This window comes from Hippopotamus amphibius, chromosome 15 (assembly GCF_030028045.1).
Source record: "Hippopotamus amphibius kiboko isolate mHipAmp2 chromosome 15, mHipAmp2.hap2, whole genome shotgun sequence".
NCBI classification, from domain to species: Eukaryota; Metazoa; Chordata; class Mammalia; order Artiodactyla; family Hippopotamidae; genus Hippopotamus; species Hippopotamus amphibius.
Window position 1 is genome coordinate 64,142,302 of NC_080200.1, and position 12,863 is coordinate 64,155,164.

The following is a 12,863-nucleotide window of genomic DNA, read 5'->3' on the forward strand; positions in this document are numbered from 1 at the left end:
CAAATACAACTATAACCATGTATCCACACATTTTAAGCACATCTAAGTATTTTTGGCATTTTTATTTTTCACAATCAAATCTTAAAGAATTTTGTTGCTAATGTTTGGTGATGTCCATTTCAATGTTTCTCTTTTATTTCCTTTATTTTATCTTTTATGGCATAAAAGTCTTATGGCAATTAGTTCTGAGGTGAATCCCCTTGCAGCAAAGATATTTACAGTGAGAATTCCAGACCCACAATTGTGGCCTGTGCCTTCTCTTTCCCACAGCAGGTCGGGTTTGGCCAAAGGCTTCTTCCTTGAAGCCATAACTGATGGGCCAATTCTTTTTCTTTTGTCCTCAGCATTAAGGAGAGGACACCCTCCCCACAGGCCTCATGTCTCTGTGGATTCTCTGAGGTGGCCTCAGTTCCCATTACTGATTTGTAAGAAACTCAGAGATTTATAAATGTGATTTGGATTTTTGGAGTAAAAAAGATTTGTGTGGGATGATAAGGTCAAATATTTTGGAGAACTGGAACCACAGAGAGAGAAGAGAATGGAGAATGTGTGTAATACTCACGGTGTCCCGACATTTTTCCTGACCCAAGTGGTCTCTGGCACAAAGAAAGTCAACTCTGACCCTGGGTTACACAATAAATGATTTTCTATTAATTTATACTAAGTTGTTTTTGTGCTAGGCTGAGGCCAATAAAGGAAATTCTAAACAAGATCCTGACTTGCGGTGAGGGGCAAAGTACACCCACATCCTCACACAGAATTATTCTGGAATGGTACAGCAAAGGGGATGTTGAAATAGAGAGAAGACCACTTTCCTCTTGTCATGGATTGAATGTTTGTACCTCCCACTTCATATGTTGAAGGCCTAACCTGCAATGTGTGTATCTGGAGATGTGGCCTCTAAGGAAGTATTTAAGAGTTGAATGAAGTCATAAGGGTGGGGCCCTGACCCAAGAGAATGAGTGTCCTTATAAGAACAGACACCAGAGAGCTCTCTGTCTCTTTTTTCTGCGCAGCTCTGAGGAAAAGCCACACGGCCATCCTCTGCAAGTCAAGGAGAGAGTTCTCATCAGAAACCGACCACGCTGGCACCCGGACTTGGACTTCTAGCCTTCAGAGCTGTGAGAAAATAAATTTTTGTTGTTTAAGCCACCCAGCCCATGGCATTTTGTCTGGCAGCTCCAGCTGATGAACACACCTATCTACACAGCCTTGAATCCAAAGGTTCAAGTGGCCTCAGCTGTGCGCTAAGGCCCTGGGTGACTTGTGGCATTTGGGAAAGGTGGGCCACGGACCTGCAGCTGAAATAAATCATGCTGGACAAGGGGTCTCTTGCTGTGGAAGCCTGATCCTTCCTTAGCCCTGGGGTCTGCTGGTCAACCATCTGTGCAGAAACTCCACTCCACTCAGACATAATTGAATGTGGATCCCGTGTCCTTCACTAACTCACCAGCTCCTTTGCTGCACCACAGAGGACCCTGTTTCTTCCCCTTAGAACTGTTCACATTACCTCTTTCCTACTGTTTTTTTTTAAAGCTAGTTTGGAAGAACCTGCCATGGAGATCCCATTCTGAATTTTAACTGTACAGCACACCTTTATTGAGATGATCTTACAGGAGCGCCCAACTCCCCAAGAGAAAAATGCTCTGTGGGGGGATGGCCTGGGCCCCCTCCACCCACAGGGTCTCCCCTTCCCCACTCTGCACCTCTCAAGGGGAAAAGCTTCTGGTAATCCTCCTCGGTGCAGACCTATTGTATATTATACACTTTCTTCCCTCTCACCTAGCTGCCAACTAAAACTTGTCACTTGCCATCTGCCTCTACAAGGATTTGGTCACTGGCCACTGCAGTCGCGGCCCTTCAACACACCCTGAAAGGAGTGCAGGGCGGAGATCAGGAAGGAGGTGCTCTGTGCTCTGGGAAAAACCGGCAGAACAGGCCTTCAGATAGGTAGATATTTTCAGGAAATTTTCTGAGCCCAATTTCTTGCATCTTCTCAAGTCTAGAGAAGCACTAAAATCACTAACAGAGACGTCTGCTCCTCGTGGCCAGCAGAACCTTCTGCCGAAGTGTGTGCTGGACTGCATGTCCCCCCCCCACTTCCCCACATTCACACGTACACTGACCTCCCCCCTTGCCTCTTTGGAGCAGTTCCTCAGAGCTCCTGAGAGGCTGTCTCCTGGGCTATCATCCTCATTTTGCCCCAAATAAAACTTAGCTCACTCCTCTCAAGTTGTGCCTTGTTCTTGAGTCGACACCACCCACCCACACTAAGTCAACACCTCTGCCCCAAGAGCCATCCTCAGGGGGCCTGGCCAGCTCTGGTTTGTCTCTGCAGCATTCCCTCTAGGGCCAACCTGTCTTAACGAGTCCCCTGAGCACCAGCAGGATGGAGGTGACCACACAGTCATCCCTTAGAACCCTTCAAGGTCCCAGCCCCACCACTTCAGGCTAACTTCAAGGTGCTTCTCGGGGCATCTAGCTTCCCACTCAAGCTTCTTTACTGTGAGAGACTCCTGCAGGGGCGTCCTGTGTCCTGATCCTGCTAGAGCCTGGGAAGCCCACCTCTGACCCAGGTGCATCCTGTTATCACACTGTGAAGCTTTCCCCCTCTCTCTCTTAGTTTCCTTGAAGATTTGGCCCAAGGGTCGCCTCTTCCAGGAAACTTGAGACTCTTTCTCTGTGCTGTCCTGCTCCTCTTTACCTGTCACAACTGTAGGGCATCTGTGGCGATCTTTCTTCCCCTCACTCAGGGCTTTGAGGGGTAACACTGCGCCGTGGGTCTTGGTATGTATGTCTGATGAGAGCAAACGATGACGTTGCTCAGCCTTTAACAAATGCTTGCTAAATGAGTAAATAAATGAATACATGAAAATCTGCATGTAAATTACTGTTTTATGTCGATAGCAGAAAACAACTGAATGGTACATCAAGCCTGGAGTCCCTACTGCATCCTCAAGGGGAAAATCAAATAAGATCAGAAGAACATCTTATCAAAGAACACGAGAGGTTAATGCGTAGGGCGTAACAGAACGGGAGTGAAGCTAATTAAAAAATAGGTGCATAATAGCTTCCATTTAAAACATTTCCCTTTTGATTTTTGAGTACAGCATGACATTTTCCCTCATTTGATTTCGGAAACGTGTTGGGAAAATTACAACATAAGCAGTTACACCAAGCTTAACCATGACTTTAGAATAAAACTACATTAAAACACAAAGGTGGTAACTAACCATGTATTTGAATACAAAATGATACAGTACAGACAGACAATTCACAAACAACCTTGACAAAAATAAAGCAGAGCCAATGCTTGTACTTTCTAACGATTCCCTTCGCAGGAACATTCTAAAAGGTGGGCATAAAAGTAGTTTAACAAGGTAGGCGTCCTGCATGGACACATGCTGAGGTTGATTTTATACATTCTTTTTTTTACTGTTACTATTATCATTGTAATTGGCTAAACTTTGTCAAGGAACAAGATTTCTTCTTTGTTCTGCTGTATTTTATTCCAGTGGGTTACAGAGTAGTAAGTGCTATTTCTTCCAGTTGAACGAAGCTACATTGTATGGAATCAGACTTCCCTGGGTTTTAGCTGCCAGTACATTCCAGGTAGTCATTGCTTCTCAGTTGTGAGGTGTTGAGGTCTCGATCAGGGCAGAGCTGAGTCTCTTTTTTACTTTGATCCTGGTACCAGGCAAAGCAGAGCATCTGTCTAGGCACTGCTGGTGTGCTGAGTGCTCTACGGCAGGTGGAAGGCTTTATCTATTTGGAGTATACAAAGGGGACTAGGCAGGTGCGCGTCCCCTGTGCCTGCATGTCTGAATTGCAACTCTAGCCAGACCTAGATACATTTTTGTGTACATATGCAACTCTACACATACACACACCACATACACACACACAGAGTCACGTGATTCCTTCACCCATCCTGTAAATATTCTGAGATGAACACTTACAAGGCACAGTCTAGGAGAGGCATGCATTTCGCAAAGCTGTGTAACTTAATTTTGGAGGTAGAGTTCTAGGTGAAAATCATTTACACTTTCCGTGACTCAACTTTCATGATAAAACTTATACAGGTTTCCATAAGGATGAAAACTTTTCCATAAAAGCTTTTCATTTGGATCTACTAAGGTTTTCACCACAGTCTAATTCAACAAACATTGATGGAGCATCTAATGAGCGCCAGGCAGCATACTGAATTGTTTACCCACTGCACTCCATGATTTCAGTCGTGACATGTGAACTAAGAAGAATTCCAAGGCCAGTGAATGCAGTCATTCTGTCCAGGCCATGAAAGCCACCACCATCTTTAAATCTTTTCTCCCCCATTCTTGCACCATTTGAAACACAACAGCAATTCCTGGCTTCATAGACTGAATGATATTTTGACCTCCGAAGAAATGGTCTTCCTCTCACTGCCTCCATGAATTCAGATTCCAGTGCTGAAGACCCTCTTCCAGGATTTAGAACCCAGGTAGCTCCACACTCTCTGATTTTTCATGGGGGGATAAATGCGTTTTGAATGGATAATGTCACACAATACAACTTAATGACTTTCCCATGTGGAATCTCTATTGATCTTTAAAAAATATACTTACTGAACACACTATGTATGCTATAATTTTTCTCTCTATAATTACACATCACATTGTTTACCAGTAATTTACTCGGGGAGGATTGATTAGGCAGAATTAAAAATATTTTAAAAGATGATCTACTATTAACAAAAGCTATTATTAAGAATAATTGAGGTGAAATAAATGAACTGTCTCAGAAAATTTGGCTTTGTCATGATAAGTATGACAGAGTTTAGGGTGAAATTCTTTTGGAAAATATGTCATTATCTTTAAATAATAGGGTTGAAGTAAGAGATGAATGATAATTTAAGACTAAAAAGTACTCACTTTTGTGCATTGATTCCATCAATTGCTTGAATCATCCTTTCATTTAACTCCTCTTCAAATCTTTTCTTTTGTGACTTGGTTCTATGTGAAGGAGAAAATATTTTGTGTGAGGATATTATCACTAAACTAAACAGTAAGCATGTGTATCTATGATGCCAAAACCTCTATCTGATTATGTTAATTGATTTTTTTTTAAAAAAGGAAACAACAGTCTATGTGCAGCCTTTTCTCAATTAACATATAGCCACTCTGCGGATTGAATGGATTGGCTAGAGTTTTTGGTGCTGTAAAATGTTGCCTTACCACTCAGAGTGAAATTAAAAAGCAACACTGAAAGATATGTACTTGGTGTTTGAGATAAAAGAACTTTCTGTCCTAAGAGATGCACTAGCCCCTGAATTGTTGCCTGTATAAATTTATTTTATGACAGAACATACTGGCTTTGGAAATTCCCTTGCAAAAATTTGGTTTGGTTGACAAAATAAGCATTCCTGTTTCATGTTTTCCTTGGTCAGTTTTCAAGAATTTGCAGAACTGCAGTCTTATTTGAAACATGTCAAAGCTTCATTGTATGTATTTGGAAAGCGCTATTCACAGAAAACTTCACTTACACTTGCAGACCACTCACTTGACCTTGGACATAAATAATCTTCAGTCATAATATAAAATGCTTTGCAAATAAATTGTGCCAAGATATTGAGTTCTCCAAGGTTAATTTGACAATTAGCATGAGAAGGATGTACAGGAGAAAATAGAAATAATACGTTTTTGAAAGTTAAACATCTACTGCAAAGAGTATAATCACGTCTGTCCCTTCCCATACTGGCCTGAACCAGCTTGCACCTGAGACTGGGTGTCTGCAAGTCACCAGGTCCCATGGGAGTAAGCACGAGGCTTCTTGTCTTGTGGTTGGTTCAATTACTCACTGAATAGACCTTCTACTCTGGAATGAAAATAATACTTTTCTGAGTTTAGAACTGCCTCTCTGTATAGATAAGAATAGTATTAAGTGTGCAGTGTCATATTTATCTGTAATTAAATCTCATGGCTTTGTCATTAACGAGATGGATGGGTACTCCAACTACATTACATCATTGTTTGTGGAGTCACACCTTCAGGTCCTGCCTTCTTTAAACTGGCAAGGGCAGTGCGGGTTCAAAAACAGACTAATATTAAGTGTTCCACCTGTAGACACCAAGGCAACGGAATTAAGAGGTTTCAGCCTGCCAAATTCCAAGCTAAACTGGAAGGCAAATTAATTGTGATCTTCCTTCTGAAAAAAGCAAGGCGTCCTGGCAAGCCCCTGGGACAGCGCATTCCCACTTACGGCTGGCTGGGGCGCCGCCTTCAGTTTAGACGCTTCCCTGTCTTTTTACCGGCCCTACGCCAAGCGTTGAGATTCCTGACTTCAATTTGGTGGCTTTCTCTTTCAAAGAGTGTCTCCAGGTCTGAGAAGAAACAGTGCAGGTGCCTTGGGCTCAGAGGAAATTTTACCCCTTCAATCAGATGCCCGGGAGGCTACCAACGGCATCGCCCTGGTGGATCTGCTTCCTCAGGGTTCGCTCAGGTAAAGCCTGTGTGGTGCTCAACGCAGTGAATGCGGCGCACGACGCAGCCCATGCTTTACTATTACTATGCATCCTTTGTATTCGCTCATTGTCTGGACAACAGTTCTTACCATATAGACAGTTTCCCTGTCTCTGTGGTTTTGTGACCTCCGCTACAGACGTGACAGGAGTCCCTTGGGGCTGATCATCTCCCCACGAGGTGTTCCTAATCCACCAAGCAGGGCTCTGTTCCTCAGACGTTCAAGGGTTCAGCACTTTCGACCTTCCTGTCCTTGTTCCTGCCTCTGGGCCTCACCGTAGGCTTCCCCAGTACGCAGTGTCCCCAACCGCTCTTTCCAATCCCTCTCCATTCTTTCTCCCGAACTCCTTTCTCCCGAACTTGTCCCGCCCCCAGGCCTGGGCTGCTCTTTCTAAGGAGGCGTGGAGGAGGTCCTGCTTTATCTCAGAAGATGCTTCACTGTCCTGTGATGCCCACTCACTGCCAGGCTGGGGGCTCAGAGAGATTGTATGACCTTGGCCATGTTACATAGGCAGGACATATGAAGGAAGTCCAGGTGAGGGTGACTTGAAAGCCCAGCTCTCTCTGTGAGGCTTGGGGCCACTGAAGATCAACCACCACTGAGGAATGCAGAGTGGACATGGAGGGGTGTTTAGGAGGGCAGGCCGGACAGGAGCGCAGCTAGGAACAGAGGCTTTGGTGTCACAGAGCCTGGACATAACCGTGGTCTTGCCTCCCCAGCCACGTGACTCTGGTCGTCTCCTAACCCAGCACCTCGGTTTCTTCCCTCCTTAAATGATAATGCCAATTGCATCTATCTTGCAGTAACCCTACAGGGATGAAATTAGATTTCCCATATGCCTGGCGCAGATAAAAATGACAGCTTCTGATCACTGTCTTTCAGGCAGTGCTCATCTCAAAAGACACTGGCCACACCATACTGGCGCTGCACGAGGTATTTCCCTCTGTAATTTCCGTAAATAGGCTCTTGAAGCAGAATTGCAGGGAGGAGCAGGCAGATAAGAGGACATAGCACACAGAAAGCGAAAGGATGTCCATGAAATTCTGTAGACAGTTGTTTGCAGATGTGCTAGTCTCTTATTGGCCCGAAGACTCAAGCCTTCTCAAGGTATGTAATGGGCCCCAAATATTTCTTAAATATCTTAAGCTCTCTTTAATTTGGCCACTTAAAAAATAACAGTTCAAAGCCCAAGAACCCATTTTCCTTATAACATAGGGCCTTAAGAGTTATATGTCAATGTTAAAATTTCAAATTTTACACAAGATACAAATGAGAGTTCATTACAATAAAACGAAAGTCACATAGAGGGATCGGGAAGAGTGTGCCCTATTTATAAAGATGTGGCAGACAATGATCTATTTTCGCGCAATGCATTTTCTACAGGAATACACTCACGTCTCTGTGGGGAAAGAAAAGCTGACTTAAGTTGTGGGCCTTTCATTAATTATCCTAACATCTTCAGTAAGAAGTACTTAACTCCCAAACCAATGCTAAAGAACCCGAGCCTCAAAGCTAGAGAAACACGAATAAGGGAAAGGGTCAGTGTCTGTGATCTTGTGAAGATGACAACAGGGACCCGTGCACATTTGTGGAAGCATTTTTTATTCTTTTTTTGAGCAGGGTGGGCTGTTCTTCTTTTCACTATAGAAAGGCTGGACTTACCTTGCTTTTATCCCTAGGAGTCAACCTCAAAATAAAACTTTAAATAAGATACTCATTTAAAGAAAATTCAGTTCTTTACTATAGATTAATATGAAGAAGAATCATTTTAAGAAAACAATTTAAAGTTCCAAAGTGTTTATTTTCCTTTTCCCTCTTTTAACTCTAATAAAACAACACCAATAATCCTATTTTTAGAAGCTGAAAGCAATTTATTAAGGCTTTTCACAAGTAGCTGCTCTTTTTTCAGATGTAGCCTTCAAAATTACTATAATTGATGATAATTACTTTCAGGAATAAATAAAAAACAATTAAGCCTTTAAAAATTTTGAAAGTGGAATGTATACACGTATACTATACCTTAAGGTGCGATTTTGAAAATTATGCTGACCCATTGGTACATCCTATTAAAAAAAAAAAAGAGTATTAGTTTCCAAAAACATACTGTAAGAGCCTTGCAATGATAATGATGTATATTTCATCTTCTATCATGGAAAATATCATTTAGGTAACAAATAACTACCCATGAGGAAAAAAAGAGCTTAATTATAAATGTGAAACCTGATTAAAAAGTCAGTTTATATTTAGAATGTTGGTGTAATCTATAAACCCTGGGTGTTGGAAATGTCAGGACTGTTGTCCGGATTTTTAAAATTTCCATCCCAATATTTGCAGATTTGATTTCAAACAATGCCTGTAGAGGACTGTTATTAAAGCTACTGTAGGCAACTTAAATCATGTGAAAATGCAGTTTGGCATCAGAAAAACTTTAAAAAAGGCTTCAGGACACAAACATAATCATAAAATCTCTAGTCAGTACTTATCAGTGACGTGGGCTGTTAAGAAATGGGGTTATTGGGACTTCCCCAGTGGTGCAGTGGTTAAGAATCCACCTGCCAGTGCAGGGCACATGGGTTTGAGCCCTGGTCCTGGAGCATCCTACATGCCGCAGAGCAACTAAGCCCATCTGCCTCAACATCTGAGTCCGCATCTTAGAGCCTGTGAGCCACAACTACAGAGCCCGTGTGCCACACTACTGAAGCCTAGAGCCCGTGGTCTTAAACAAGAGAAGCCACTGCAATGAGAAGCCCGTGCACCAAAATGAAGAGTAGCCCTGTCACTGCAACCAGAGAAACGCCTGCGCACAGCAATGAAGACCCAACACAGCCAAAAATAAATTAAAAAAAAAATAAAGAAATGGGACTATCGGTTAAGTATGTGAAATTGAGAACTGTTGACCAAAAAGAAGAAATCTACATATGAGTGCTAGTAGTTCCTGAAAAAGGCCAATGAGAGAGAGAGAGACACTGGTCAGGGTTAATCAGTGGTCAGGGGTCCCACTGCCAAAAGTTCAATAACAGACTTAAAAAAAAACACAAGATTCACTTTTATATATATGTGGTAGAAATTGAAATTAAAGTTGGAACAAAGGGTCTCCCAATAAAGTTTTCTTTGTAGCTTTGATCTCCAAGTGTAGATGAGGAAATATATTTAGCCTATGGAAAGGTAAGGCTTAAAAAAAATAATTGAACCCCAAGTTTTATTATATAAAGTAAAATAAAGCATTATTCCCCAGCCCTATCCATGTTAAATCAAGAGTCAATGAAGTTCTGCACAGGGGATTACAAAAAAGAAAGAGCTCTCAGCAATGACAGTGTTCAAGCCTGGGAGGTTATGAATATGAATGACAATGGGATCTTTCTGAAAGTGAGTAAGGGACACAGTCCTGGGGGGGTCAGGTGCTAACCAAAGCCTCAGACATCCTCTATCCCTGCGAAGGCAGTCCCTAGGCTCTGTGTCTGCTACTGGTGAGGCCAGCTGGTCAAGAAAGCTGAGCTTGTTGCAGAGGTCCTCTGGTTTTTATACACAATTTCCTGAAGCTCAAATCTTTAGCCAGTTTCAACTCTCTTGAAAGAGGCACCTTCACCAACACATAATAACAGATTAAAGTCAGGCTGAAATCTTTCCTTTGGTGTTTTGTTGAAATAGTAAGGGAGACAGTCACTCCTAAGACCTGAGACAATAAAGACGGATAAGAAATTAGCAGCCACAACAATATCAATAACACATCTGGAAAAGCAAGGCCTTATTTTCACAGGTACACATATGAAGCAGTACAGAAAATCATGTTTTAATATGATTCTTATTGCTTGAAAACCAACCAACCAGCCAGCCAACCAACTAATTGCTGCTTTTTAACAAATCTCGATGGGAGATATTAGCCATTAGTACTAATAATAAATGGAGTATTGAGATGAAATTATCCAATTTTTTTTCTATAAGAGTGATAGAAGCATCAGTTTTCTCTGACAACTGGATCCTAGGGTCTTAGGATGCTTTGCCTCTAACAGGTCTAGTGGCTGGAAGGTTCCAGTTGCCCCAGGCCTGCCTCCTTGGATCTCTTCTTATGATCTCATCCAGCTCCATGGCTTCAAATAGTATCTAAAACCTGATGATTCTCACATCCACACCTCCAACTGAGACCTCTGCCTGAGTTCCAGACTCGCACAGCCAACTGCACTTAGGTGTCTAAAAGGCATATTGATTTGAAGATGTCCATTAGCAAAGCCTGGATGTTTCCACCTGAAAGCCCCTGACTTTCCCTGCGCATTTGTCATCTCGGTTCATGGCATCATCATTCTTCCAGGTGCACAGCCAAAAAAGTGTGGACTCATCTTTGACCCTCCTTTTCACACATATCCACTCCATCACCAAGTCTTATTTGTTCCACTTTCAAAATACACCCTGAGTTTGCTTCTCACTGTTTCCGATACTGAAATCTTAGCATAAGAGGGCATCGTCCTCCCTCGGAGCCCTGCACTCTCGCTCCATTACCCAGAGCATTAATTATACTATGCCCTTCCCTTGCTTAAGACCCTCTCTGACGACTTCCCATCACAATCAGAATAAATTATACATGATTACTTAGAGCTGCTCACCCTAATGACCTCCCCTTGCTTATTGTTGATGACACTACAGCCACACCAGCCTCCTCTCTGCCTTCACAGACACCAATTCATTTCCATCTCAGGGTCACTGAATTTTGTATTTGCCACTTCCCCTTCCCACTGACTCCTCCCCTTCTCCGAGATGTCCCCAGCCACTCCACCCAGAGTAGCCACGCCATTCACTCCCAAAGATGTTACTCCACCTTCTCTTCATCACGGCCCTCAGCAACACCTGGAATGATCTTGTTTGTTTGTTTGTTTCCTACTTAGGGTCCCTCTCTTCCCCATGCAGACGCCTCTAGGACGTGCCCTGGGGTCTCCCTCGTTGACTGCCTGATGGATCATGATATTCTGTCAGGTCATTTATTTTTCAGTTGAAAAAGGACAAAGGAAGTCGACAGAAGAGATATAACTAAGACAAAACAAGGATGCTGGGGCCCTGCCTGTTGGGCTTGGGTATGTGATTGTGACAGACTGGGAAGTATGGGACACAGGAAGACTGGAAATGTCTGCTTTTACCTGACAGCCTGGTATGTTTTTTTTTCTCATCAGCTATTAAGAATTATGAAAAAAATAAAAAATTAAAAACAAAACAAAACAAAACAAAACAAAATTATGTAACATCCTATTTTCTTTTTTACCTCAAATGCATGCCTAATACAGTTAATGCCATTCTGCATGAAACTTTACTCAGGGGTTGTTTTAAAAATCTAACAATACCATTGGGAATTTTCTAAGTGCTCAACTGTATTTACTCTTCTCTCCTCTCATGAGTTTTTCTATTGTCTATCTGCATTTCAGCCATCTTATTGAAAGCGACCGTGTTGTAAGGAGCGTTGGGACTTCGTTCTCTGTTGCAAGTTGGGATGATGTAAACAAGGAACTCTAACAATAGAATGTACATTGCTTCCAACACAGCCTGAACCTCTGGGTGATGAAGAGACACTTTTAATGATGCCACTCAAACTCCAAGGACATCATGCCTTCATTTGTTCTTTTATTAAGATGCTCGGGCTTTCTACTTCATGATAGCAAAAGCAAAACACAAACCTGGATTTAAAAAAAGAGTTCAGTTGTACTCGGTTGCTACTGTCCGTTGTAAATAACAGTCTTAGGTAATAAAGTTAAAATGCAAAATCACTCTAGGTTAAAACCCTTAGCAACCCGGGGTCGGTGCTCATTGATAACCTGGTATCTGTTTGCTAGGGGCCTCTCTGAGAGGTCCGAGATGGTAAGCTAGCCTAATCATAGACAAAAGTTACTCTGGCAGGAGATGCCTTTTGTCTGGGGGCACTAGCTCTTGCCCAGCGCCAGGGCGATCAGGACCAGAGTGTGGGGAGGGTGTACCGTAGTGCTGATCTTGCCGTTCTCTGTGGTCATGCTGTCTCTGTGATGCAGGTGTGCAAAGGGCTTGGCAGCCCCCCAGGACTCCAGGTACCGGGTCATGCGGACGGAAGCCCTCATCTTGGCTCCATCGAGGGTGGGTCGAGGTCTGAAGAGGTGCTGGGGGCTCCGTCGTTCTCCCTTGGGGTGAGAAACAAAGTATTACCCCTGGTGGGGCACGGGTGCACAACCTCCCTGCTTCCTGCTCTGCCCACCGAGAAGCTTCCTCTGAGTCAGCGGATTCCTCTAACATCACGCCCTTCACTCTCCTGGTTCCTGCTCTCATCCCTTTCATGTGGCTGGTGGTATTCAGTGCCACAAGCTGCTGGAGCTGAGTGATTTTTTTTCAGGCAACAAAACTTACCTGTAACTGAA

General features: G+C 43.0%; 1 protein-coding gene across 2 annotated transcripts in view; it reads right to left on the reverse strand.

Moving 5' to 3' along the window:
- The window catches only part of ADCY2 (adenylate cyclase 2), a 401,037-nt gene that overhangs the window by 108,963 nt on the left and 279,211 nt on the right, over nucleotides 1-12,863 (reverse strand). For both annotated transcript variants that reach the window (XM_057708770.1, XM_057708771.1), the window contains exons 10-12: nucleotides 12,453-12,629; nucleotides 8,518-8,561; nucleotides 4,911-4,991 (exon numbers count right to left, since the gene is read on the reverse strand). In XM_057708770.1, the coding sequence (XP_057564753.1) occupies nucleotides 4,911-4,991; nucleotides 8,518-8,561; nucleotides 12,453-12,629 (302 nt within the window). The remainder of the gene's footprint in view (nucleotides 1-4,910; nucleotides 4,992-8,517; nucleotides 8,562-12,452; nucleotides 12,630-12,863) is intronic.